This window comes from Hipposideros armiger, unplaced genomic scaffold, assembly GCF_001890085.2.
Source record: "Hipposideros armiger isolate ML-2016 unplaced genomic scaffold, ASM189008v1 scaffold_93, whole genome shotgun sequence".
NCBI classification, from domain to species: Eukaryota; Metazoa; Chordata; class Mammalia; order Chiroptera; family Hipposideridae; genus Hipposideros; species Hipposideros armiger.
Genome location: NW_017731443.1, coordinates 4,051,632 through 4,077,699, shown reverse-complemented (window position 1 = coordinate 4,077,699; position 26,068 = coordinate 4,051,632). Strand labels below are relative to the sequence as shown.

Genomic DNA, 26,068 nt, shown 5'->3' with positions numbered 1-26,068 from the left:
CGGTTCCCCCACTGCCTGAACTCACACCTGCGGTATTAATGATGCGTCTCCTCATCAGCACAGGTGCTGCTGAGCAGCACTGTGCCAGGTGAACGGCGCAGGTGTGAGCTGGGGCAACACCTCCTCCCTTCTCAACAGGCAGAGGAGTCGCTGCAGGAAGTCACCCTGACCCTTCCCAATGTGAAACAGCAGAGCTGGAACTTAAATGGTGCCTCCTTGGCACTGAGAAGCCAGCCCTGCAGATAAGAGCCAGCCAGGGCAGGGAAGGAAAAAAGCCTTCCAGCCTGAGGGCTTCTCAGATCTCTGAAGCCACCGATCACCCTGGCATCCTTCTCTTCCTCCCTGAGTGGGGGCTCCATCTCTCGGCCCAGCAGCCTGGTGCTGAGCCAGCAGCCTGCGAAGGAAGAGAGTGAACTTACTCTCGCCCACATCGAGGCCCCACCCTCCCCCCTTCACCAATGAGTCACTGAAGCCACAACAGCTCCAAACATGCTAAGGGTCACACCTAAAACCCATCGACAAAATACTTCCCGGGCCAGACCCCCAGTGCCAGTGGGGTGGGGCTCTAGTGGACACAGGCAGTCAGCTTCGCTGCCAGCTCCCTGGGAGGGAGCCCCAGACCAGGAGTTCCTGGAAGCACAGCTGGGAGGCTCAGCAGGGCTTGCTGCATGCCTGGGCCCATGCTGCTCATGAGGAGGGGAAAAGGCAGCCCTGAGTAGAGAAGGGTCCGCAGCCCCAGAAAGTAGGAGGCATTGAACCTGAGGCCACAGGTCGGCCCTAGCAGGGTGCCAAACACCCCACCCACAGTCTGCTCTGTTTTAGTGGCCTCCTGGCACAGCCACAAAGGACTCCCCTCCCCTCTCTTCTGATCTGAGCCACTCAGGTGGCCAGACATAGGGGTGCTGATAGGGGATTCAAGGTCATGGTCTTAAGAGCCTGTTCTCTGCATTTGGGTCCCAGCACTCAGTCTCTCCCACCCCTGGAGCCTAGCTGGTCCTTCCTTCTCCCACACAAGTCAGGGAAAGCCAGGCTCCCCAGGGGCTGGGGAGGCTCTACCCTGCTGTTACCCAAAACAGGGTCTTTGGAGCGCTAGGGAATTCTGCCTGTTCAGCCAAGTGTCCTACGCCTTTGGAGCTAGAAGAAAGCTTAGAGCTGTGCCATCCAACATGGTAGCCTCATGTAGCTATTTAAATTCACTGAAATTAAATTAAAATTTTAGTTTATTGGTTGCAGTCGTCATATTTCAAGACCTCAACAGTCACACACGGCTACCATATTAAACAGCGTAGACACATTTCCGCCACTTCAGAAAGGTCTATGGGACAGCACTGCCGGTTATTTACACATGGAGAAAGTGAGGTCCAGAGGTGAGAACAGAGGAGTGTTGAGGCCCTAGAACCCAGGCCTGTTGGCTGCCCACCCGTGCTCCACCTGACACTGGCTCACAGTATCCTTGGTGAAGGGGTGAGCAGGACTGCAGCGGAGACCCTCTAAGGCACAGGGCTGCTTGGAGGGCAGAAAAGGAGTGAGATTGTGTGGCCACGCCGGCTGCAAGGCTGAAAGGACACACGTCTGCGACTGCGGGGACAGAGTGTAATTCAAGCCAGAAGCAGCGAGAAGAAAAAGACTGTCAATTCAAAACCGCAAACAGGATGCGCAGAGAGAGCAGCAAGGCTTCTGCCCGTACCACCTCTGGAGATTGGGGGCGGTCAACACTCAGACAGAGACTGGGATTAACACGCGGACAGATCCAGGAAGCAGGCAACTTGCCCTGGGCAGAGGGTCTCCACCAGGTGTGACCTCCAGAGGAGCATCCTCCGCCACTGTCCCACGGGAACAGAGGCCCTTCTTCGCAAAAGCCAGTAGGAATAGGAAGACAGGGGGGGAGGGGCCCGGACTAATGGCTGCAGCAGTCAAAGACATCAGTGATGAAATGACAAGACCTGATAGACACATGCTTCCAAAGAGACAGGCCATGGGCCTTAATGTCTCTCTGCCCCAAACCTGAAGACAAGATAGACACCAGAGAAGTACAAGTTTGCACATCCATCCATCCAGCTCCAGCTGGACCCAAAAAGTGCCACTCTAAGGCAGAGACAAGCACTCCCACCCACGGTGAGGACACGAACAGCAATGAAACGTCCACCCTGCACAGCGTCCTGCACACGAGTGAGCCGACCCCACCATATAAACAGGCCAGGGAGAAGCGAGGAGAATGCAATGACGCACTGTCAGAGCTAGAAACCGCCACCAGAGGGAAAGCCCAAACACCAGAAGGAGGGGTTGGGATAGTCAAAGAAAAGAGAGACACACCCAGAGAGGCCATCTACTCTCATAACCACTCACCAGACATCAAAGAGAAAGAGAAAGCTCCACATTGAAAGAAAATCTCCGACAAGTTAGAAGAGAATTTTGTGGCACGCCTATGCTGTACCAGGCACTGTGCTCTAGTTCCATGCCTGGGGTCTCATTCAATCTCCAAACAACCCTATGTGATTAAAAATTAATATCCTTAATTTAGAGATGCAAAAAACGAACGGGCCCCAGAGGTTGGATGATTTGCCCAAGTACAAGACAGGGTTGAAATGCAAGCCTGAGTTCCTCTGATGCCAAGGCCCACGGTCTTTACCGAGGTGGGGGACGAAGGCACAAATAAATACACACACAGGATGAGAAACCACAGAGCAAGATGCCCAAGGGAGACAAACAGAAGAGAGAAACCTGTGCTGGAGGAGGGGCAGTGAGAACCAGAGAAACACACCCACACGAAGGTGGGCCTCATCCAGGTGCAGCCTGGGGACATCAAACCCAGAATGCGCAGTGTCCCAGGCATCCCGGAGCCCAGGATTTGAGGGAACTTTGGGTTCTGAGGCTCATGGAGGCTATGTCCCCAGGGCTCAGAAATCCTGAGCTGCCCAGAACCCAGCTCACCTGTAGACTCTCTTGGACCCCAGCAGGTGACGGCCCTGAGAAGCAACCCCTCTCTAGAGCCAGGCACTGACAGGGCAAGGCAACCATTTCTACTTCTGGGAAATGGGAACAGCCGCAACAGGCAGACCCTCATCCCAGAGAAACAAGAAGAAACCCAGAAGCAGATCTCTTCTGGGGCCTAAGCCTCCAAAGAGACCTCTACGTTTGCAGCTGCCAGACCCCTGTCCCGGAACCAAAAAAAAAAAGCAGGTCTTATTTTAACTGGAGTAGAACTGCACAGTCATCTCCAAAATCTAAGCTGGAAGCAAGAACTTTTACACTCAGCTGATTCTGGGTGGTACACAGGGGTGGGGTAGGGAGCAACTTCAACTTGAATGGGATGTGTGTGTGTTGGGGGAGGTGGAATTATCAGGGGGAATTAGAACACCTTGCAAGACACAGGCAACATGGGCAATGGAGGACATTCAGAGAAAGACAAACAAGGGTGTGTGCACACAGAGATGTTCATCTGCCCATTCCCCATTCTTCACAGCCCAGAGCGGGCCCACAGCTACTGCCTTCACCTGCTCACAACAGACACCTGTCAGGGCAGCCGCAGGCCCTACCTATCATGGAGAGCACCTATACCTGTTAACCTGGTGCCCAGGGTCTCTGCCTATCTGGCTCCCTTGCCCAGCCCACAACCCACCAGGAGGAAGTTTTTTCCATACTCTTCACACCAGCCCTCTCCAGCCCTCACCATCAGGCTGCAGTTTTCTGCACCTCCAGCCCCAGCCCCAGCCCCAGCCCCACCCATACCCCAGCCAGCCAGCTGCTTTCTGGGCTCCGCCCAGCTGCCTTTCCTACCTCTCCCCCGGCCATGCTAGCTTCCTCCCATTCCCTCAACGATCCGCTCCGAAACCCAGGAGTTCCCAGTTTCTCACTTTCAGTGCGGAGGGAGCTTCCCTCTTCCTCCCCTGACCAAGAGGGACTCCCCCGCTCCTTGTGACAGGGGGCTGGGGGCAGCACTACAGCCTCCAGCAGGAAGTCCCCACACCTGGCCACAGAGCCAGGGAACAGTGCGTCTTAACCCAGGACCGCTGGGATTAAGACACCAACTCTGCAGGTGGCCCCCTCCACGGGGAGCAGGGGAACAGGGTCAAGAATGCACTGGCTCTCCCTAGGGGCAGATTACAGCTTGAGAGCTGCCCACTGGCCCAACTGGGCGCCCCAGCCGTGGCCCCCACCGCAGCCCAGCTCGCCACCCAGCGGTCAGGCCATGCCAGTGCAGGGCACTCAGCTACCAAAGAGCGGCCCCCAGCCCAGCCAGGACACGAGGCCAAGCCCGGATCAGCTCCAGGCACTTCCCCTTCCCCTAGAACCTCCGCTCATGGCCCCAGGGGACAGGGCAGGATGCCCCTCCCTGACCACCATGTGCAGCTCAGCTGGGGCCTCAATCCCAGAGCTGTCCTTGCCCTCCTTCGGGCCTCTGGACACAAACTCCAGGACCCGGAACCTGTCCGGAGGGAGAAACGTACTTCAATCCTTACTGGCAGCCCCCATGAAACCTCCACCACCAGGGTAGAGTCCCATCGCTGTCCCCTGCCCTGTAACCCCCTGACGCCAGCAGAGGACATATCCAGGCCCACTGCAATGCAACGACCACCATGCATAGACAGGGACACCCTCTCACAGGTAGTAACACACATCTCACTGCTGTGACAAGACACAGTGACCCAAGACCACAGTGAAACATCAACCCCTGGACCCAGGACCTCCAGCTACAACAGCCCAGCCCCTGCTGATGGGAACTAAGGCCAGCAGAAAGGAAAAGGGGCCTCACCAAAACATGCATTCCTGCAGAACCCTGCTGTAGCCCACCCACATGGCTGTGAGCCTGAGGCAATGGCAGCTCCCTGGAAGCCTGGGTGAAGCCATGGGGGACAAAGGGAGAGCTCTAGACACTCACCACCAACAAAACAGAACATTCTAAGCCCTCTCCAGTGGCCACCTCCCTTCCACGTGGTCAGCCCAGCTCCAGGGAGAGAAACTTGGGGGGCAGCTGGGAGTGGTGCAGGGAGAGAGCCAGCAGGGGGAGAGTTCCTGTCAGGAGTCAGACTAGCTCTCCCAGTCTGCCCTTCTTTCTGTCCCCAGGCGGTTCCCAAGTTCTGAGGAAGGTGGTGACCACACCCCAGAGCCCCACACAGCCCTCCGCCCCCACAGCTTTGCCCCAACCCCTCAAACCAGCTCCTCAGGCTCTGGGTGGTGTGCTCTGCCAGGACGAGCCAGCCAATTCCAAGTTGAGCCAAAAAATCCAGCCTGGCAGTGCCCAGGCACCTCCACCCAGGGCCTCCCTGGGACCGAGGTGACCCCGGGGACCCCCAGCCCATTCCCTGCCCTTGACCAATGCTGGCCTCCTCCCTTACAAGTCTCCCATGGTTCACTCTCTCTTTCCCATCCTGGGCCCTGGACCTATAGCCCCACTCCCTGAACCAAGTCTGACTGGTGCAAATCCTTAGCTCTGTGAGGTTAGCTCTTCAAGGAGCTGCCCAGACCGGGGCCCCTGATTCACTGCTGTGGGCTCCACACTGGCAGCACCAAGCCCCACGTGATTTATGTGGCTCCCTGTGTGTCCTGTTCTCTGACCAGTATTCCCTGCACATAACATCTTAAGGTCAGAGCTTTAGAGACACCCTCCAGTCTCCATCTCCAAGCCCCCAAAAACCCTGTGTTCTCTGCCAGCTCAGCTCTCAGGGTCCCAGGTCCTCTCCCACCCTTCCTCATCCCTCATCCCTCATCCCACAGCTCACAGCTCACAGCAAGGAGGGCAGTGCCCCCTAAGCCTGGGGTTCCCTCTACTCCCTACTCTGCAACTCACCGCCCACGCCCACGTGCTGGCCTAGCCCAGCCCATCATCCCTGTGGGCAGAGAAGGAAGCTTCCCCATTCAGCTTCAGAAAGGACGTGAGTGCCACACCCTGCCCCAGGGGTTTCCCTCATGGCAGGCAGGGGACGAGGGGCCTGAAAGCAGAATCTACTCCCCTAATTTAGACCTAGCATAGGTGTGAAGGCCTTAAAAATCCTTTCCAAGGCCTTTTCAATCTCTCCCTCCTTCCCTCCCCACTCCCTTGCCTTCACCTGTCACCACAGCCCCCCAAGGCATCACTGCATCCCACAAAATCAACCCAATCCCTCTCATGTGCTAGGCTGTGGGGAGGGGGCATGTGATGCCTGCAATCAGAGTCTGGATTCTAATAGAGGAAACTTTCGAAACCAATTATTGGGAGCTCAGCCCTGTGCTGGGGGCAGAAGTAAATATCTGGGTCCCTTCTCCCCCATAAACTCCAGGTCATTTTCTAAGGACCCCACTGCCATGGGAAGATCCAGCCCTGCCTTTCCACAAATCCACTCCACAGATCAAGGCACTCAGCAGCGACTGCAGGCTCCCTGGGGACGCACCTCACCACTACCTCTCCGTGGCCCCACCCTGTGAAAGGTGCGACCACACACAACGCAGACAATTCTCTGTAGCCACATCATGCAGAGGCGCCAGATCCGTCGCCTACTTGCTGCTCGGGCCCAGCTAGAGCTGTGAGATTCCCTGTTTGCCATTCCGCTCCCCTCCCACGCAAGGGGCACAGTCAGACCTGCTCAAACCCCACGTGTCCCACTCGACAAGCGGGGCCAAGGGGCTGCGCCCCCACATCCCGGACCCTGGCCCTACAGGGGGTGCCCAGTCCTGCCAAGGAAGGGCCAAGCCCTCGCATATTGCACACCCTCTCCCTGCATGCGAAAGCCTTACATAACATAGTTCGAACACACCCTAGGCACACTGCCTTTGAAACTCCACGGCAGGACCCGGCCCCCGGGCCCTCTCCTGGAGCGCACTGCTCAAGTGGAGGGCTGCAGAGAGCGCATCTCAGCCCTCCTCCTACGCGGAGCCCGACTCCTGCCCCCGCCTTCCACACACACAGCCCCTTCCCCCTCCTCTTTGCCCCTTACCACTCCTCCCCGAGTTCTGGTTTGAATTAGTCACCGGCTCCAACCACCACATTCCTCAGGCTGCTGGCGCCAATCCAGGCGCTGGGGCGGGGGCCATCCCGCCCGGACGGGTTTGGGAGTGGGGTGGGGGAGAGAGCACCGCCTCCGAAGGGAAGGGGCGGTCCCGAGGGCTGTGCCTCTGCGCAGCCCCCCCCTCCCCGCCCACCCCAGTGCAGGAATCTCCCTAATTAAGTCCCCCACCCCCACTCCCACCCGTCCCGCAGGGAGGCGCGCTGCAAAGTTCCAGGCTCCGCGGCCCTAGAGGGAGAAGGGAGTTTTCGGGAGCGGGGACACAGAGGGGCAAGACTAGGGTGGGGCAGCTGGAAGGGGGCTGGGGGGGACCGCCACCAGCAAGAGGGAAAGGCCTGTGGTACAGAACTGGGTGGGGCGGGGAGTACTCGGGACGAGTTCGGGGCGGAGGTGTGGGGAGCTGGGAGGAACAGTGGAGCGGCGCAAAGCGCGGGGGCGCAGGGGCGCCCGGAGGGGCGCAAAGCGCGGCGGCGATCTCGGAAACTTCTCCAGTAAACATGGAATAGGAACGGAGCATAGCGCTGAGCCACCGCCCCAAGGAGAGGGAGGGGGTGGGACGGGGCCATCAGAAGCCGTCAGGCCAGGAAAGCGACGCCCTGCCTTGCAGTTGGGCCGAAATCAACCCTCAAGAGAAATACAGACTGGAGCAAAGCACGTTTCGGAGCGATTTTCCAACTTTGCCCAACTTGTGCCCCAACTCCGGAGCCAGAGCTAGGCTCCCAGTGAGCGACGCGTCGCCTCCCCGCGCCGCCCCGGGGTGCCCAGCTTGTTCCAAACTTTGAATCCTCACAGTGACACCCACCAAAGCGCCTCGCCCAAGCCCTGCTGCCCACCTTCCCTCGCCTGTTCCCGGTGTCCTGTGCCCAGACCGCGCCGCGGTGCGCGGGACGCCCCTACCTGCGCGCTCAGCCCCAGGGCACAGCCATGGCCCGCGCAGGGCCCGAGGTCGCGGTTCTGTGGCTGCTGCAGGCGGCGAGCCCCGGTCGGGGCGGGTCCGGCAGGGCGGGCGGTGCAGTCCCCGCGGCGGAGCTGCTCCGAGTGGCCGGGCCCCCTTGCGCGGAGGCGGCTCTTGTAACTCCGGCTGGGGCGGGCGGGTCTGCCCCGAGATGTGGGGAGAGGGCGGGGCCGGGCGGGGCCGGAGTGGGACTGGAACGAGCGAGGTACTACCTACCCCCGCTCCCCATCCCTTCCCCTTGTCCTGGCTCGGCCCTGGATCTACTTCCAACGTATGCAGTGTGTGGCTTCACCCGCAAGAAACTCGCCAGAGCTCCCTGAGGCTCATCCTCGCAGCTGGAAGTGCGAATCAGAACATTTTGCAGGAAGGACCAAGGGATTCAGAAAGCGGCTGGGGGGCTGGGGTGATTCAGCCGCGACCTCCAGCTTGACAGGGGCCTTTTGAGTTTTCTCTCAACGCAAGCCACTATACTTCAAATCCTAGGCCCCAGTCTCTTCACTTGGTTCCCAAGCTCCAAGCAGGCGTGCCCATTTCTCGCCTTCCCTCTTTCTAGGTGCCACTCAGCCCCTGCCCCCACACAATCAACCTAGAGGCGCTGGCCTCACCTCCTGGAGCCAGGGTCACTAGCGCCCCATCACCATCATGCTGCTTGGGCTGCTGCAGTGACACAGGAGTCAGGCCTGCAACCCTTTGGAGGCGCAGCCCCTGCCGCCAGCTCCCTCTCCAGAGTCCCTGAGGGAGGCCAGAGCTCTGGCCTGTCCTCTACCTGCCCGTTCCTCCTCAGATCCTCTCCCTGAGCCCCTCCCCCACCTCCCCACTCGCAGGACGCTTTGTTTCTAAATTTACAGCCATTTCCCACAGCCACTTCCAACTGCGTGGAGATTTTATTAAATGCTTTAATGATGGGGTGTGGGGTCCTTCTGGCTACACATCCCCCTTCCACACCCCCATTCCCTTCTCCCCCATGAATCCTCTGTCCTCCCTCCTAGGTGGCCACCCACTGCCCACATCAAGCCAGTTTTCTTTCCTTCCCAAATGCTTGGGAAGGGGGACCCCAGGCTGGTGACCTAAGAAAACCCGCCTAGACAGGAGCACCCCCCTTGCTTCAGGATCATGAGTGGGCTGGGGCTGAGACCAGAGGCCCTGTCCTCTGAAATGGCAAACATGTTTACAGGCTAAAAATACCCAGCAGCCAACTCTAATGCCAGCCCTGGGGGCTGTGTCCCAGGTCCAGTTACCGGCACAGGGTACAGGCCGTGGGGGAGGGAAGACACAGCAAAAGGAGCCAGAGACATGCAGACACTCATATAATGGGCACAGAAAGGTGGAGGAGACACATGTGTAGACATTCAGACAGGTATGGACATGCAAAGACACAGAGAAAACAGAGCTGTGCACCAGCATTTTCCTCTCTCCCTCTCCCTCTCTCTCTCTCTCTCTCTCTCTCTCTCTCTCACACACACACACACACACACACACACAAGTACCCAGGTAGTGGCTCAAACCCACAGCAGAGGCAGTCCCCCACACACATCACAAGCATAGTCATAGACCAGACTTTCTGAAGAATCACCTCCATTTTGTTCTGTACCCCTTTCCTAGCACCTACCGTACTTAAAGAAGAAAATCTAAACTTTTCAACTTTGGGATGCTTTTAAAAAATAAAAACCAAGAGCTAATTATTTCCTTTACCAATGGCTTTTAAATTTTTATTTCCTTTTAAATCACATTTATTCAGCATTTTAAATATGGAGCAAAACCAAGCATACAGACAAACTAAAGTGGCCTGTAATGCTGCAAATCAGATAATCCTTGTTGACCTGTTTTAAATAAAGCCAGTACCTCCATATGAGGAACAATGTAAATAATGCAGAAAGGTGGAACGATACAGAGTAACCATCTCCTTCCTCCCCTTTTGAATCATTTGGTTCCCTGAAAGTGCAAGTTTTCCCAGTGCATATTAAAATGGGAGCTGCTTTACACCTAGGTTTTCAGAAAGATAGTTATGATGTAACATTTGCCACAAAGACATGGGGTAGCTGCAAAAAATAAGGGCTGTGGGAGTTTGGAGGGAGGGGCTGCAGCAAGAAAGGAAGAGTGGGGAGGGTGTGGATGCTGTGCCCTCACCTCAGCTTGGGCTCCATTGGCCCCCCAGGAGTGAAATGCAAAGGCTGGTGTCCAGGCTCAGAGCCAACTTACCTTCTCCATTGTTTGTTCTGGCCACCCTCTTGGTCAACAGGGAAGAAGGCAGAAGAGGAGGTTTTCTGGAGCAGCCCTGAGCAGTGATTACTGTCCAGGTACTTCATTCAGGGGTATTGGTAGGGGAATGGTCCTGGGGACTGGCTCCCACCGCCCCATTCCAGGATAGGAGATAGAGAAGGCATAACCAAGACCTTGCCCCCTAAAAAACTATGATCGTGCCTGCTAGAACCAGAGCTGGGGTTTCCTAGGTCAGCCTCCTCAGCCCAGGTGAAGGGAATATTTTCAACATTTTTTTTTAACTCAACAGTTTTCAATGGTGTAATTGAAGACACACACTTAGAAATTTCTGCCCACTGCTACAGCCCCCCACCCCTCACCCCACAATGCTACATGAATGGTGATTGTGTTTGAAACTGTAGCAGACACTTTCATGTGTTACCTCATTTAATCCTCACACACTCTGGGAGGAAATGGTCTCAAGTCCTCAGAAGCAAGAGTCACAGCTCCCACTAGCATCTAAGCACCAGGGCAGGGATATCTTGTTTGCTGCTGTATGCCTCATGCCTAGAACAGTGGCTGGCACATAGCAATCAAGAAGACTTTGTTGTTGTTTGTGTTTATTTTTTTTAAGATTTTAATTGGGGAATTTGGGGAGGGGAACAGACAAGTTGCTGTCCTTTTGTTCTTCTGTCTAGTTGTGGAGGACGTCGCTTCACTGGTCCATGTTTGTATTATCATTGCACTCTTCCCGGGTGAGGCAGTCGCTCGCTGGCCATTGGACGGCAGCTCATGGCGGTTCACAGGCAGCTCATGCCAGCTGCCAGCCACTCACACTGGCTGCCAGCCACTCACGGTAGCTCACGGCAGCCCACTGCAGCAGGGGCTGCAGCCTATGCTGTTGCCGGCAACTCATGGCAGCCCAGCTCCAGGCTAAGCTGTTGTTCACCATCTTAGTTGTAGAGGGTGCAGCGTCACTGGCCCTCATGTGGGATCCAAACCAGGGCCCTGCTGCTCAGAGCTGGCATCTCAAGCCAACTCTTAACCAACTCGCCACTCGGCCGAGAAGACTTTGTTGAATGAATGAAGGAAGGAAGGAAGGAATGAACTACAGGTGTAACTGGCCCCAAACTGTCATTCTCTTCACAACATCATCCTGCACCCCTCACTCTCAACCCCCAGGGAGCAATTACCCCACTTGTGGGCTCTCATGCAGCTGCACAAACATTTACTGTGTCCAACACTGGGCCGGGGCGCCTATGGTGCTGGTGGTACTACTGGTGATGCAGACAATAGAAAACTTACAAGATGGAAGCCCTGCCCTCGAGGCACTCGGTTTAGAAGGAAATGTGTACTCTGATGCCCTCTTACCTTGTGCTCTGAGTTCCTTGCAGGTCCTATGCTTTGGAGAAACTGGACGTTATATTTTCTATCAGGTCATTTCCATGGCTACCTCCCCTGCCCCGAGACACACACACACACACACACACACACACTAATTTTAAGTTATAAGGAGTCCCCTTGGTCCCAACATTGCAAAGAAAACCTTTGTCAGGTTTCAGACTCTTCAGTCAAAATAAAGTCTACCCAGGGACCAGGGAGGACTTCAGCCCTCCAGTTGGCACTCCCTCCCACTTGAGAGGCAAAGTCCCACACCACAGTCCTCCAGAGTCCCTGGCAAAGCCAGGTGAGTTCTAGGACTCGTCATCACTGGGATACCCCAGCTTCCTCAGAAGGGATGTTCCCTCGGGGGTTCCCTGATAGTGTGTGTAGTGCTTGCGATCAACCTTAGACTTCTGTTGCCAGGCGACTGCCTCTGTTTTGTTCCTATTATGCCTGTTTCCATAACAACCACAAAGGGGCGCTCTGTGGGTAGGCCCCTTGCCAGGGGGATTCCCCGGTCCCCTCCCTTCTCACCACAGTCCCCTTCTCTGAAATCTGCGTATTACAGGGAAAGAAAGCCGCCGACAGCTCAGAAAGTAATCATGGCTTTTAAACTTCGATCCCAGAAAGGAAGTGAAGGGTGCTGTCTGCAGTCTCCTTGAAAGCAGACTTCCCCTCCACGAGGGCCGTTTGGCATGTCAGCCTTAGAAGTGGAGAAATGACTGTCAGCCCTTCTCTGAGCCATCTGTGATCTGGGATCACCCAGACCCCACCTCCACCCCATTCACAAAGGAGCCCAAGAGATTAGCTCCCTGGCAAACCTCCGGCCCCTCTCCATTCGCTTCCATTGCTTCCTACCCGGTCATCTTTCCCAGCTGAGCAGCAAACCACCTGGGTGATGCTGGGATCAAAACATCATTTCCTAAGCAATTCTGAAACCCCCAAACTCCTAACCCAAACTCAAAATACGAAGTTGAGGAATATCTTCCTCCTCTAGCTCAATTCAAATCCCAGCCTGCCTGTATTTAAGTCTCAGGCTTCAAATAAGGAGTTCCTGAATTACTCAGACCAGACAGCTGGGAGACTGGCAACCCCCCATTACGCTCAGTCCTAATAGAAATCTTCAGGCCCAAGCAGAACCCAAGTGACGGCTGATTAGAGAACCAGAGACAAGACACAGGGCTTTGAGGGCAGACCCTGAGTAGAAAGAAGGCGAAGAAAGACTGTTGGGACTAGAGCAAGGGGGCGAAAGTGGGCAGGGAGAGCAGGGCAGGTGGCCACACCGAGCACGGTTAGAGTCCCAGCGGCAGCGACAGATGGCCATGTGTGGATGCTGAGGGAGCAAGAAGATAATAAGAAAGGTGGACCCGGGATTAAGGCAAAGAAGTGGCAAAACATGTTTGAATAAGGCTGTGAAGGAGGGAGGGAGGGACAGAGAGACAGAAGAAGGGTTCAGAGCTGAGTTGGGGACGGGGTTGTAAACAGCAGCCGAGGGAGGGAGCTGGAATGAACGGAGCAGCCAACGCCCCGGCCGGCTCCCTCCCCAGCAGGGCGTGGGGAGCAGCGAGGGAGGGGCCGAGGGATGGGAACACTAGCCTCCTCTCCCCTTTTTTGGAATCCGCCTTTCTCTCATCCTTTCCAACTTCCTCTGCCTTCCCCCCAACCCCCGGGGGGAAAGGGAGACCAGCCCGGGTTTCCCTCCATCCTCTCTGCTTACACTTCCCAAGTCCAGTTTAAGGAGATCAGGCTGAGCTGGGAAGGAAGGGCCTAGGCTGCCCAGAGCCTGAGTCACCACATAGTTGAGGTTCCTGTCACTCGAAGCCCCGCCTCTGCTACACCCTGTGCCCTCTGCTCGCCAGCGGGACTTGGATCGCTCCTGCTGACCCTGCCCCAAGACTTGCTCCACTTCCACACTTCTTACCCCAGTCAGGACTGCCGCACTGGGCTGCTGGCAGCCTTCACTACCGCCCTCTCCCTGCCGCCAAAACCTTATGTGCTTTGTCCATCACGCTCACATCCTCAGCTTTTGAGAGAAGTGCCCTCCTGCTCTTCTTCGGAGCAGAAGTGATTCAGTGAGTGGCTGCAAGAAATGTGCAGAGTACCACGCGCCCTCGATAAGTCACTTCCCCTCTTTGGGCTCCTGTTTCCCTGTGAGTAAAATAAAGAAGCTATTTGGTGTGGTCTCCCTGTAATCCCTGTATGAGGTATATTCTGTGAGTCTGAGTCAAAGAGATGGAGAGTTACTATGGAGGGGAGTGGGATAAAAGGGGCGTGTTTGCTAACCCCTGTCCTACCAGTGGAAGTGGGTGGAGGAGGGCACAGGCACTGCCACCACAGGGCAGCCAACACCCTAGGCAACTCGGTGACTCAGGCCCCACATAGAGGCAGACTGGCGGGAAAGCACCCCGTGACCTCCCTGAGTCAGGCAAAATGCTGCGGATCTCCCTGAAGAATGAATGACTGGCCAGGGTCCCGCTATAACCAGCTCTCCCTCACACCTAGAAAGCGGCCAACCCCAGTGCAGCCCCAACTGCCCTTGATGGATGCCCTAAACTCACGGTACTGCCTCCCTGGTCTGCTCAGCTGCCTTCACCTCTCCTACCTGGCCTTGGCAACCCCTCTGCCCTCAGCCCTCCACTCCATAGCCCTCCCCACCCTCCACTGGCTCTCCCTGCTCTACCATGTCCCCTCGTTTACGCCTTGACTCTGCCCATTTTCACTATTCACCCCCTTCCTGGCAGAGCCAGCCAGATGATTGCAAAAGGGCTGAGCCAGCGGGAGAGGCCCTCACATGACAGCTGCTCCTGCTGCAGCGGGGAGGGGGCAGCTGGAAGTCGAAGGAGGCACATTCCTGGGAGATCTGATCAGAAATAGCCCCAAACCCTGACTGACCAGCTTGCCCCTGCTCTGCGCGCCCTGCCCATAGTGTAAATGAGGTAAAGTCAGCAGACTCCCTTGGGAATCCTGAAAAAAAATCAGGAAACAAAGATGGGCGGGGCTACGTGAGGGGAGGGGGCAACAAGAATGAAAAGAACCCAGGAACGTCTAGTCACCAAAGATATCTTGGCCAGCCAACCAGTAACACCTGCCCAAGGAATCCTTCCTCTTCTGAGAGTCAAGTCAATAGTGCTCCTCTCCAGCAACCACCATTATCCCACACGCCACCCATCCATTGGGTGCAGAGGCCCTGGGACACCCCAGTAATTCCACTGGAGTAAAACGACGGCCTCCTCCGGGAGCCATGCCAGCCTAATTAGAGCAAACAGACAAGAGCAGGTGGCATAGTTTCTCTAACCTTTCAGGAGTGCCAATATTTTAGCTCTGCAGCATTAGGAGAAGAATAGAGAAGAGGGTGGGTACCCTGGAATTACATTTAAACACTCGGGACCAAAGCAAGTTGGGGAAGTTACAGTGCCCTGTAGGTCCAGCCCGTGGAGCGAACAACAGCCACCCAAAGAAACCCATTTGATGTGTGGAAGGACAGACAGTTCTGGGTTCTGAGGACAAAGAGTGCTGGTTGCCATGAAAACCACAGTATTAATTTCAGAAATGACTGGGTGGAGCCTCCGAAGCACTTCTTTCCTCTCCCTTCAACATTCTAGACCCTTCCCCCACCTTTCAAAAGGGGAAGTGGCACATTTGGGGCATGTAGGCAGCTGGAGGGATGGGTCTGACCCAGTGAGAGCAGCAGCTGTCCAGCTCTAGCTCAAAGCAGGCCATGAAAAAAAAAAAAAAACCAACAATCTAGGTCTTCCTTGGAAGAATTTTACAGGCTTTTGACTTTTTAATAGGTGACTTAAGCAGAAGCACCTACAAAGCTAAAGTAAATAGCTAATAGCCAGTATCTGCTGGTTTATCTGCAAGCTAAACCAGATCTCGGCCCTTCCCATTCACACTCCAGGCTCTGGAAAGCTTTTATCTGCACTCAAATGCTCCTTCTCCAGTGTCTCAGCCTCCCCTTCTCCAGGCTTTGCCCAGTAAGTGGATAAAAGAGCCTCCTCCTTCCTTCATCCTACCCAGTTCTCCAAGACCACGCCCTCTTCTCAGCCCCCAACCCCTTCACAACACCCCCTCCCCTCTCCGCCCTGCGATCCAGACCCTGTGGCACGCGCTGTGCCCTGGGCGAGAACGCCAGCTTAGTAGTGCACGGGTGGCACGAGCCTCGCTGGCCCGTCTGGAAAACTGCCCAGCAACTGGAGACGTGTCCCCACGCAGGCTCTCACGGGCTGCCCGCAGCGAACCGGGCGGGGCCGGGGCGTCCCCCCCAACCAGCGCTGGGAGGAGCGAGGAAAGGCCGGCTCACCGCGGGGCCCCACCGGGCTCTGGGTGGGGCCAAGTCCCAGGCCAGCGGTGGTGTGGTGCGGTCTTAGGCTTCCCCGGGGCAGGGCGGAGACTGAAACAATTCCAGATGTACTTCCCCTCTTTTTCAGCCACATCTGCCGCTAGAAACTCCCCACCGTTAACTTCTTTCTTGCCCATCCCAACAGCGAGGTGGGCCTCCATTTCACTCTCCCTTGGAGGCCAACTGTGAGCCTTCCTGAGACCACAACCTTCCCCTCGGGCCTCCCAGCCCACGTCCGGCTTGTGGGTACTGGCCCTCCCCCAAATGCGGGCCTGGTCTCATCCAACGACCTGGCCCGGCCGGCCGGCCCTCCTCTATACCAAACCACTAGAGCTAGAGGCCCAGGAGGCAGGTGTGGATGAGTCACCCTTCCTGCAGTCTCAGAGGGAGGCTAGGAGGTGGAGGTCCCAGCCCCGAAGGCCAGAGCTGGCCAGTCCACATGGGCTGCCAGGCCAGCTGCTGCCCAAGCTCCCACTGGACCAGCAGAACCACCCTTTTTCATAAGTGGGCCCCACTCCTGGGCCTCCCAGGCCTCAAACTTACTTGCACAACTTGGTCTCCCCTGCCTAAATCTCCAGCCACTGGGAGGATTAAGGACGGGAAGGTAGTGAAGATTACACAAGCAAAGGAGCAGGGGGTGTGGCAGGAACCAGAGGGGAGTCTGACAGGTTCGGTGAGGCCGGAGCCACCAGCTCAGGACACACCCCAGCCAGCACCTCGCACTTTCGATCCTATCCACCAGGAGCCCAGGAGGCTCAGATGCAAGACAGGCAGCAAGTCTGGATCCAATGCCAGAGGAACTGCCAGGAAGCAAACTGAGCAAGAAGCAACCCATCCTCGCCCAGCTGGATTCCCAACAACTGTGCTCATTCGTTCACAGAACCCAACTGCAGTCAAGGTACCCAGCTAATTACAGCTCTACCCCTCCCAGGCTACCAGCCCCTTCTGTACCCTGAAAGATTCACCTTCTTCCCCTCCCAACCCAAGAGCCCCACTCTGTGCTTAGACTAAGGGGATGGGAGAAAACAACACACATAAATCCCTAATCTGAACACCAAAGGCAGTCATGACTCTACTTATGCCTCAAAATGTGAATGGAACTAGGTTTCTAATTTCACCTGAGCTGTTACATTTACAGGGAGATCTTCGATGCTGTTCAGAAAAGACAATCAGAGTAGGGGCAAGAATCTGTGAAAACGGGATAAAAATTATGCTCAAAGGAGAAAAACTGAGTTTCACATCCTACATTCACCATTTAAGATGTGTGATCACAGGCAAGTTACGTACATCTCTGCACCCCACTTCTTTGTTAGAAAGCAGGGATGCCCCAGAGATGATCTGCAGCCGGGTAGGGGCCAACGGTCATATCCAGAGAAGCCTGTGCCTTTTGACCCTTGGATGCAGCCACCTCCTACCTCACAGGGCAGCTGTGGGGCATGAAGTCCCTCTGCAGACTGTGCAGCTACCAGCATTATCAGGTATTCGCTCCTCACACTGGGGAAGGCCTGGAATCTGGTCCCTAAGGATTCCGTAGTCACAAAGCCCCGTGTCACCACACCCTACTGCGTCCAATCTTTCCCAGCTAGAAGACAGGCAGCACAGGAGGAGGCAGGGCAATCAAATCAAAACTAAGGCCAGGCTCTCTCTGCTCTTCTAAAGTCTCTCCTGCGAAGGGCGGTACTGCAGGCACGGAAAACACCCAGCTTCCACCCACGGCCATCTACACCCCTCTGAAGAAGCTGTCACTCACAAAGTAGGGAGGACAAGAAAAGGTTCAATGTTCAGTTTCTTTTAATGATCCCCATCTCCCTGAAGGGCAGGTGCAGGCAGCTAGGCGATGGCGAGATGTTCACTTGAAGATCTTGCCCTGATTGAAGGCTTTGCCCACATGCTGGAAGGCCCCCTCCCAGCAAAAGTACTCTCGAACCAGTGTCTGGGTCTCCTGGCTGCCAGGATCCAGTTTCCGCCATGCATATGACTCGTAGTCCACCTGCCAATCTGGACTCAGCTGTGGAGAAAAAGCCAGGTAAGAAGCACATGGTCAGGTTATCAGCTACTGTCCCACACCTGTTACTTCCAGCTCAGACACGTCATCAGATCCCAGAACTCTGGGAACATGACAACGCCTTCCTGTACACATTCCTTGAACTCTCCTGAGTGCTCTCAGCCCAGGAATCAAGGTGTGCTTCCTGTATCCTTGCCCCACCCTAAAGGGACAGACTCCCTCCCAACACCGTCCTCACCGGAAAGGCAAGTTCCTGGCCTCGGAAGACCCAGACTCCAGAAATGGAGCTGCTATTGTTGGTTCCAAAGAGGATGACACTGGCGAAGGCATTCTTCCTTAGTTTGTCCAGTCGCTGGAACATTCCTGAAGGGGCGAGAGAACATTCAGCCTTCGAGGTCACATTACCTTGCCCTCCCTTCCTCTTCCCAGACCCACCCTGTTCTCACCAGTGATGAGGTTGCAACTCATGAAGGTCTGGGTGAGCTCTTCGGGAAAGCGGTACTCAGAGTACCACAAGGACCAACCATCCTTATCAAAGTGCTCCCAAAAATACGGCAGCGCCACAGAGAGTGTGTCCTCGTTGGAGTACTTGCGCTTAAACTCATCCAACACAAAGGTACTGAATGGAAGAACAGGCAAGGTCGTCAGTGTGGAGAAGGCCCTACTGCAGTGTCAGACAGTTGCCAGGCTAAGAGAAGTGGGGCTGGGGATTTGTTTCTTCACTGCCTTCCTGAACTATTTTTATTGTTCGTGACCATAATTCCATCCCCCCCAGTGAACACGGTCTCTGCACCGCTTCTGAAAATGTACTGGTCTGAAGGGAGAGTCCCTGGACTGGCAGATGTGTACAACCTTATGAGGGAGGGGAGCCGGAGGGTATGATCAGGGGCCTAGGGCATTCCCTCCCCTCCTCCCCCCACCCCCAAGAATGCTTGGCAATGAGAGGGTGGGTCCCAAGGGGGACCTGAGGGAGATCTGCCCCAGGAAAGACATGGCGAACTGCTGCCCCCTGGTGGAGACAGAATGACAACTCTATTTTTTATTTTTTATTTTTTTTGCGGCTAGCCCCTCCCCGGGCTCTTTTCTATGAGTCACTCAGTTACTGACTCACCCCTCTTCCCCCATCACACAGGACGCTTCTGGTTACACACACTATCATGACTGCAATGTAAGCAGTGAACGGTTTCAAAGGACCTCCACCCCAAAGCTCACACCCATGTCCTTTAGTCACTGCCCAGAAACAAGTTGGCTTACTGAAAAACCCTTAGGTTCGCGTTCTCTTTGAAGCAGTCTGCACACTGAGCCAAGAGAGCCAGCATCAATCGTAGGGTACCCCCAACCCGCAGCCGGGGTTGGTTTTTTTCTTTCTTTCTTTACAAAAACACATGCTGCCTAAAGAAAATCATCCACAATGCCAGCAAACAAGACAGCTAACTCACATCTTTATGAATTCCTCACTGGTGATTTTTCAAAGGTGATACCGGTAGTTTTGTGCCTTACAAAATTTGGTCATTTAATACTGTGACATGGGGGCTGGCCGAGTGGCTCAGTTGGTTAACAGTTGGCTTAAGAGCGCAAGCTCTGGGCAACAGGGACGCCGGTTCAATTCCCATATGGGCCAGTGATGCTGTGCCCGAGCTAACAACAAGATTGCCTGTTCGAACTAAGACTGAACTCAGCTCTTTGAGCTGAGCTGCCGCCCGGATGGCTCAGTGGATAGAGTGCATGCTCTTAACAACAAGGCTGCTTGTTCGACTCCCGCATGGGATGGTGGCTACGCCCACCCACAACTAAGATTGAACACAGCACCTTGAGCTTAAGAGACCACGAGCTGCCGACGGGCAGCCAGATGGCGACTGGCACCCTCCACAATGAAGACTGAAGAACAACAACTTGGCTGGTCCCTTCCCCAATTCCCCAACATTGTTCCCCCAATTCCCCCAATAAAACCTTAAAAAAAATAATAAAAATACTGTGACATGCTATGAGAATTCTTTTTGCAAATACTTTAATCGCTAAATAACCTTCTATGGCACAAAAGCGCCATAAATCGATTAAACCCCCTTACTGAACGTTTTAAGTTGGTTCAATTATTCATCAGTATTAAGAATGCCCTGAGTACCACCTACGTTTCAATCATCCTTATAGCCCTAAAGTTAGGCTATTACCCTCCCTCCCTTTAAAGAAAAGGTTAAGTGGTGTGACCTGCCCAGTTACATTGTAGCGATGCAGAGAATCTGTCCTTTAACCCTAGGCCCCAGGTTCCTTCCCCAATGCACACCAGAGACCCTATCTGAGGAGCTTTAACACCTCAACCACCCATTGGGTGGGACTAGGGATTTGATTGTTCAGACATTCCCAAACTACTTTTATTATTTGTAACCATAATTCAATTTTTTCCTAAGTGAACACAGGCTCTGAACAGCTCCTGAAACAAGTTAGTTGGAAGGCCTTAAAAGGATCAGAGTTAACTCTGGACAAATCATAGTCTTGGTGTCTTTGAAGGCATTACTCTATGACATTAAAAACCCTGGGGAAATCATCTTAGCAGCCCCGTAGAGCACCACAGTAATGCAACAAATAGGTATTAATGAACATCCTCAAAAGGCTTTAACAAATGCAAAGTTTGTTAGAGATTTTAAGTTTACTGCTTGATTTACTTTCTGCCCAGAGTATAGACCTAATAAACGAGTATGTGAAAATCTCTAGCTAATAATTAACAGTTTCTATGTTACAACAACATAGGTAATTTGGGTTGGTTATCACAGCTTATTTACACACACCAAAAAGCTTGCTCTCTCTTGACCTGCCCCTGTATTAGGTTCAAGGTAAATCACTTCAGTTCCAAAAGACATACATTTTTAAAGAGCAATTGTATCCGGACGGAGCCTTCTTGGTTTTGAGGAAAAATACCTGGACGTAAGAACTCTCAGCTACACTCCAAGTTTTCCCCCAAAAGCGGAAGCAGCAGTAACCTTCCATAAATATATTTGTAATTTACACCTCGAAGCACAATCGCTATGCCCCCCACCAGTGTACTTTCCTTTATACTGGCTTATCCCATACCAAACCATAACAAAACGTGAGGTCAAACCCTGTGAACCCTAACAGACTAGAGAAAGGATGACAGAGGGGGTAAAAAAAGTAGAGAGAAAAGGGAACAAAGTATAGTGATCACAGAAAAGACATTTTTCATATTGCTTAAAATTCTAATGAAATGACTTGGGGCGGCAGCCGGCTAGCTCAGTTGGTTAGAGCGCAGTGCTCATAACACCAAGGTTGCCAGTTCGATCCCCACATGGGCCACTGAGCTGTGCCATCCACAACTAGATTGAAACACTACTTGACTTTGGAGCTGATGGGTCCTAGAAAAAGACACTGTTCTCCCCGCACCCCTCCAAAAAAAATGACTTGGGGCAGTGACTGAAGAAAGACTTGATGGCAGAGTGTGGAGGAAAGACTGTTCATTGACATGACCACTGCTGGACCCTTGAGCTAAATCCAGCTAGATCCAGGCCAGAACAGAGATTGCTTCTCCAAGTCCCCTTAGGCACTGTCTGATGGACCTTTTATATGCCCATGGCCTGCTGGTTTGTGCTGGTTCCTGCTCCAGGCAGGAATGTACAGCATTTCCCCTTATCTGGGGTGGGTCATGCCCTGTACCCCTATCCATCTTGCATTGTCCCATATAAAACTCCTTAGCACCTGCCATGTGGTGTGGAGAACATCCACGTCATCTGCAGCAAGACTCGCCTGGTATATAAGTTCCCTTAATAAACTCTTGGTGTAACCATGAAACTGCTGGCCTCCTTCTAAAGTGTCTTAGCCCCAGGAATTTTTACATGACATGGAGAACTTGGAAAATACCAGGTGTCCCACTTTTTTCACACCAAAAATCTGACTTTTACTGTACTCTTTCGTCCAAGAACCCCTAGTTACTAAAAGAAGGATACAGACAACCACCCCATCTACTTCCTTCTCCTTGAGGGGTTTAACTCTCCCAGTTGGGAAACATGAACCAGACAGGCCCTATGTAGCCATGGTCACCAGCCTTTCTCTTAGTGAGCAATGTTGATAGTATGATTCATCAAAACAGCAAAAAAGATAATCAAATGATACTGACGTGATGTCCTCTGATTCAGCAAAGCCAGCCCACACAGAGCAGACACAGGCTCTCTGCACCGTCTCCCCGCAGCTCTTACTATATTAGTTCTGAGGGATCACAAATTTTAACGAGCAGGCTAGAGACCAATGTTCCTCCCACGCCAAATTCTGTGCCTATCTGCTTTTTTTTTTTTTTTTTTTTTTTTTTTTTGCTAGAAAGGGAGTTCCGATCTTCCCCATACTGGATACATTTGGAACTTCCTTCCTACTTTCAAAACTTACTCAATTCTTGATAAATTCAGGAAGTTGCCTTATTTTCAACTAAAACATACCTTTAATTCTGTACGGACAACCCAAAATTCTGGGCCCTAGCTGCGTGAGGGGGATCACATAGGCAAGAACAGGCCTTCTTGGATCTCATGCCCCTACGCTCCAACATCCTTCCTTACCTCTTGGGCAGGTGAGCAAAGGGGTCCTTGGCCTTCGGTTCAGCAGCCAGTGCCTGCTCACATTCGTCCATCTCCTCCTCAGGAGCGGGAGCAGCTGCCTTTTTCTCCTCTTTCCGTTCAGCCTGGGGTTTCTGCTTCTCCTCCCGAGAACCTTTCTCCTTCCGTGGGGTGTCCTTTTTAGGCTGGCTCTCTGCAAATTTTTTAGCTGGTGCAGAGGAAGGGAGAAAAGTCAGTGTTCTTGCCTCCTTCCACATCCCTCCAAAAGCAGGCAGCAAGCAGGGTCATAGAGGAAAACTGCTGGGTGGGGGGACAGCTACAGGATCTAGGCTCTCCACTGCCACCAGCTCACTGAATGTCCTAGCGCAAGAACACAGCCCTCAGCACCAAGTACAAGTGCATCGTAACTCTATTAACACAGGTAAGTGAGAGTACGTGAATACAACAAGGTTCACAAAATATGTTACTGCGTGATACCCTACACTCTGTGGGCTCACATAACCCAAAAGCTAGACAACAAATCCAGGGTTGAGATTGAGCAACCAGCCCCAGACCCTGGCCGCACCGTCCTCTGCCTCCTCAGCCTTCAAACTGGCTTCAAACTTACCATCAAACTGGGCCATCTTCTCGCAGAGTTTCACCTCTCCCAAGACAGCCCGGAACTGGGGCTGGTTAATGCAGGTGAGGAACCAGCGGTTAGTATTGGGGAAGGCCTGGCGGAAAGAAGGCTCCAGGACCTGCCAGGATGGAAACAAAGTCAGTGGAGAGAAAGATCCTGAAGAGTTTCAAGCTAGAGACTGACACCCCCTTGCTTCTTTCTACCCCGAAGCTACTCCTGCCTCTCCCCTGCCCGCCAGAAGCTCTCCAGGGCACCGTCTTACCCTAGAAGGCTACTTCCCGTTTACCTTCCTAATCCCTAGTCCAGTCCAACTTAACGAATGCTTGGTCCCATCTTCCAATTACTATAAATCTACTTAGTAGAATGATGTTTACATGGTGCCTGACTCCTTTTAGAAAGCCACTTCACACCTACAGTTAGTTTCCAATCTTTTAAATTTCACATGCTGATAAAAATTTAAAAATTAAAAAAAATAAAAAAGTTGGGACCAACTGAGGGCTATCAATTACTCATTGTCAAATATATAATTAAAACAATCTACATTAACTACTTTAGAAAGTAAAGAATATTCAACAGCAAAAAGTTTATTTCAAAATAACGGACAGTCCTTTAAATTAAACAGCTTCGGGGCGGCCAGGTGGCTCAGTTGGTTAGAGCGCATGCTCTGAGCAACAGGGTTGCCAGTTGGATTCCCACATGGGCAAGTGAGCTGTGCCCGCTGCAACTAGATTGAAGAAAACGACTTGAGCCGAGTTGCCAGTGGGCGGCCGGATGGCTCAGTTGGTGAGAGCGCATGTTCTTAACAACAAGGCTGCCAGTTCAACTCCCGCATGGGATGGTGGGCTGTGCCCCTCACAACTAGATTGAAAGTGGTGACTGGACTTGGAGCTAAGCTGTGCCCTCCATAACTAAGACTGAAGGACAACAACCTGAGTTGGAGCTGAAGGGTCCTGGAAAAACACTGTTCCCCAGTAAAGTTTTTTTTTTTTAATTAAAAAGCTTCATGAAAAACTCATTTACCATTTTTTTAGTTTGCCAAGTTCAGGGGCAAAATGATCTTGTCGTGGAGGACAGCAGCCAGTTCTGGAGTTCAAATTCTACTCTCCCACTGCATGTCCTTGCACAGGTGACACTTTTCCTCACCCATACAACAGGCAAGGCTCAATAAGATGATCCCTGTCAGGCCCTTGGCATGGGGTCTGGCACAGCAGGTGCTTTTTCCTTGCTAACATCATGTTGCTACTCCAGACCAGCATCAATCCATCAATCAATGGTTCAGGAACCAGTGACATGCCATCTTTGACCCAATAACCTCAACAGTGATTACCAGTGCCCTGGTTTTATAGTTTACAGAGGGAAAAAATAGAACTAAAGGAATTCACACACACCCCACCCCCTACCTACAACTGCTGAATTTACCCCTGTCTTCATGACTGGGCTCCCCAAGAAATACAGGGACAAACTGAATCTCTTAGCCCCCAAACAGAAACTAAGGGCAACAGAAGATCACCACACTTCTCAGAAGGAAAGCAGTCATGGCATTCAATCCTGGGATTCTTAGACACTGTCACCTCAGACCCCTTCATGTCCAAGTCCTCATAGCAGGACAGTCACCTGGAAGCCTTGGCACCTCAGTTCTCATCCTGCCTACCCTCTGCCAACCTGATTCTTTATTAACTCACCTGTTTATAGAGCCACAGCAGGGTGCAGACAACTGTGATGTCAGCCAGTGTCACTCGTTCGCCCACCAGAAAAGTCCTCGTCTTTAAGTGAGCATCCATCAGCCCCAGAATTCGCCTCACCTCCTCCTTTGCATTCTCTGTGGCCTGTTGATTTAAAATGATCAAGCCTATCAGCGAGGACCAAACCCTTTCCCTCACCCCAAAAACAGAACTCAGGGTAGCTATTTTCACTTAACTGCGTACTGGTTCATCCCCACCCTTTCAATGGATTATTCCAGGATTCTAGGATTATTCCAAACGTATCACAAATGAAGCTCTCAATGTTCAATTTCCTCATGGTGCAGTCTACCTTCATTCTCCACTGTACTGACAGTAGCCATGTATCTTTGTATTTTAGAAGGAACCTTAGAGGTCATCTGGTCTAACCACTCCCCTATCATTTGGTATAACCTTCCTAAAGCAGAGGCCTCTCCTCTGACCATTGACAGATGTCGCCTCCACTGGGTCTGACAGCCCGGTGCTCCAAACTTATACCCCAAAGATTCTTTATTACCCATATTCTTGGCATCTCCTTTTCTCATCCTATTTTATTTCTTACTCCCTGACACTTGAGCTAATACCATCCCCGCTCCTGGTTTCTCCCCAAGTTCCAAGGCTTACCTGCTTGTTGTGGTGCATGATGCCCAAGGTAGGGAACACCCAGGTACTGGCTGGGGGCACTATGTCGCTATCAGCAAAGCTCACCCACTGTACCACCTGCGCTGCTGCCTCTGGAGTACGTCCCCGAAGCTCTTCGTTGCTCACTACAGAGGCAGAACACAAAGGTCAGAACCTTGGGGTCATGCTAACACCAATCCAATCCCTAAAAAGTCCTCTCCAGTTCACCCTCATCCTCTCCTTCACCCCTCATTTCCAGACCCTCCATGCCACATCCGCTGCAAATTACCATAGTAGGCAATGGCATTGCTCTCGAACACACAGAATCCATCATCACCTTCAAATGCTGGAACCTGGGGACAAAGCAGTCAAAAGATCAATGAAACACACAGTAATTTCTCACTAGCCAATCCCAGGAACTGAATTGTTTTGGATCAAAGTTTAGATATAAGGCTGACAACTCTCGCTAACCTCTTGATACTATCTGAATACTCTTGATACTATTTGAAACTCAGGAACCAAAAATATTTGAATAACTTGGTATCCCTCACAATCTGAACTCACATAACCCAAAAGATTTAGATATTATCGGATATTTGGATAAAAACCCTCAACCAGGGCCGGCCGAGTGGCGCGATGGTTAACTGGCTTGGGACGCCAGAGGGCCCCGGTTCGGATCCCACATATGAGGGCCAG

The 26,068-nt window shown here is 53.2% G+C and overlaps 2 protein-coding genes across 5 annotated transcripts in view; both read right to left on the bottom strand.

Moving 5' to 3' along the window:
• Window positions 1-8,053, bottom strand: part of AHNAK (AHNAK nucleoprotein) — a 109,075-nt gene extending 101,022 nt beyond the window's left edge. For all 4 annotated transcript variants that reach the window (XM_019645364.1, XM_019645362.1, XM_019645365.1 and 1 more), the window contains exon 1: window positions 7,878-8,053. The gene's annotated coding sequence lies outside the window, so the exon portion shown is untranslated. The remainder of the gene's footprint in view (window positions 1-7,877) is intronic.
• A 9,579-nt stretch (window positions 8,054-17,632) lies between these two features.
• EEF1G (eukaryotic translation elongation factor 1 gamma) overlaps window positions 17,633-26,068 on the bottom strand; it is a 10,657-nt gene continuing 2,221 nt past the window's right edge. The window contains exons 3-10 of the mRNA XM_019645589.1: window positions 25,662-25,725; window positions 25,376-25,518; window positions 24,716-24,859; window positions 23,022-23,151; window positions 22,418-22,622; window positions 18,311-18,483; window positions 18,103-18,227; window positions 17,633-17,867 (exon numbers count right to left, since the gene is read on the bottom strand). Of these exons, the coding sequence (XP_019501134.1) occupies window positions 17,709-17,867; window positions 18,103-18,227; window positions 18,311-18,483; window positions 22,418-22,622; window positions 23,022-23,151; window positions 24,716-24,859; window positions 25,376-25,518; window positions 25,662-25,725 (1,143 nt within the window). The 3' untranslated portion in view covers window positions 17,633-17,708. The remainder of the gene's footprint in view (window positions 17,868-18,102; window positions 18,228-18,310; window positions 18,484-22,417; window positions 22,623-23,021; window positions 23,152-24,715; window positions 24,860-25,375; window positions 25,519-25,661; window positions 25,726-26,068) is intronic.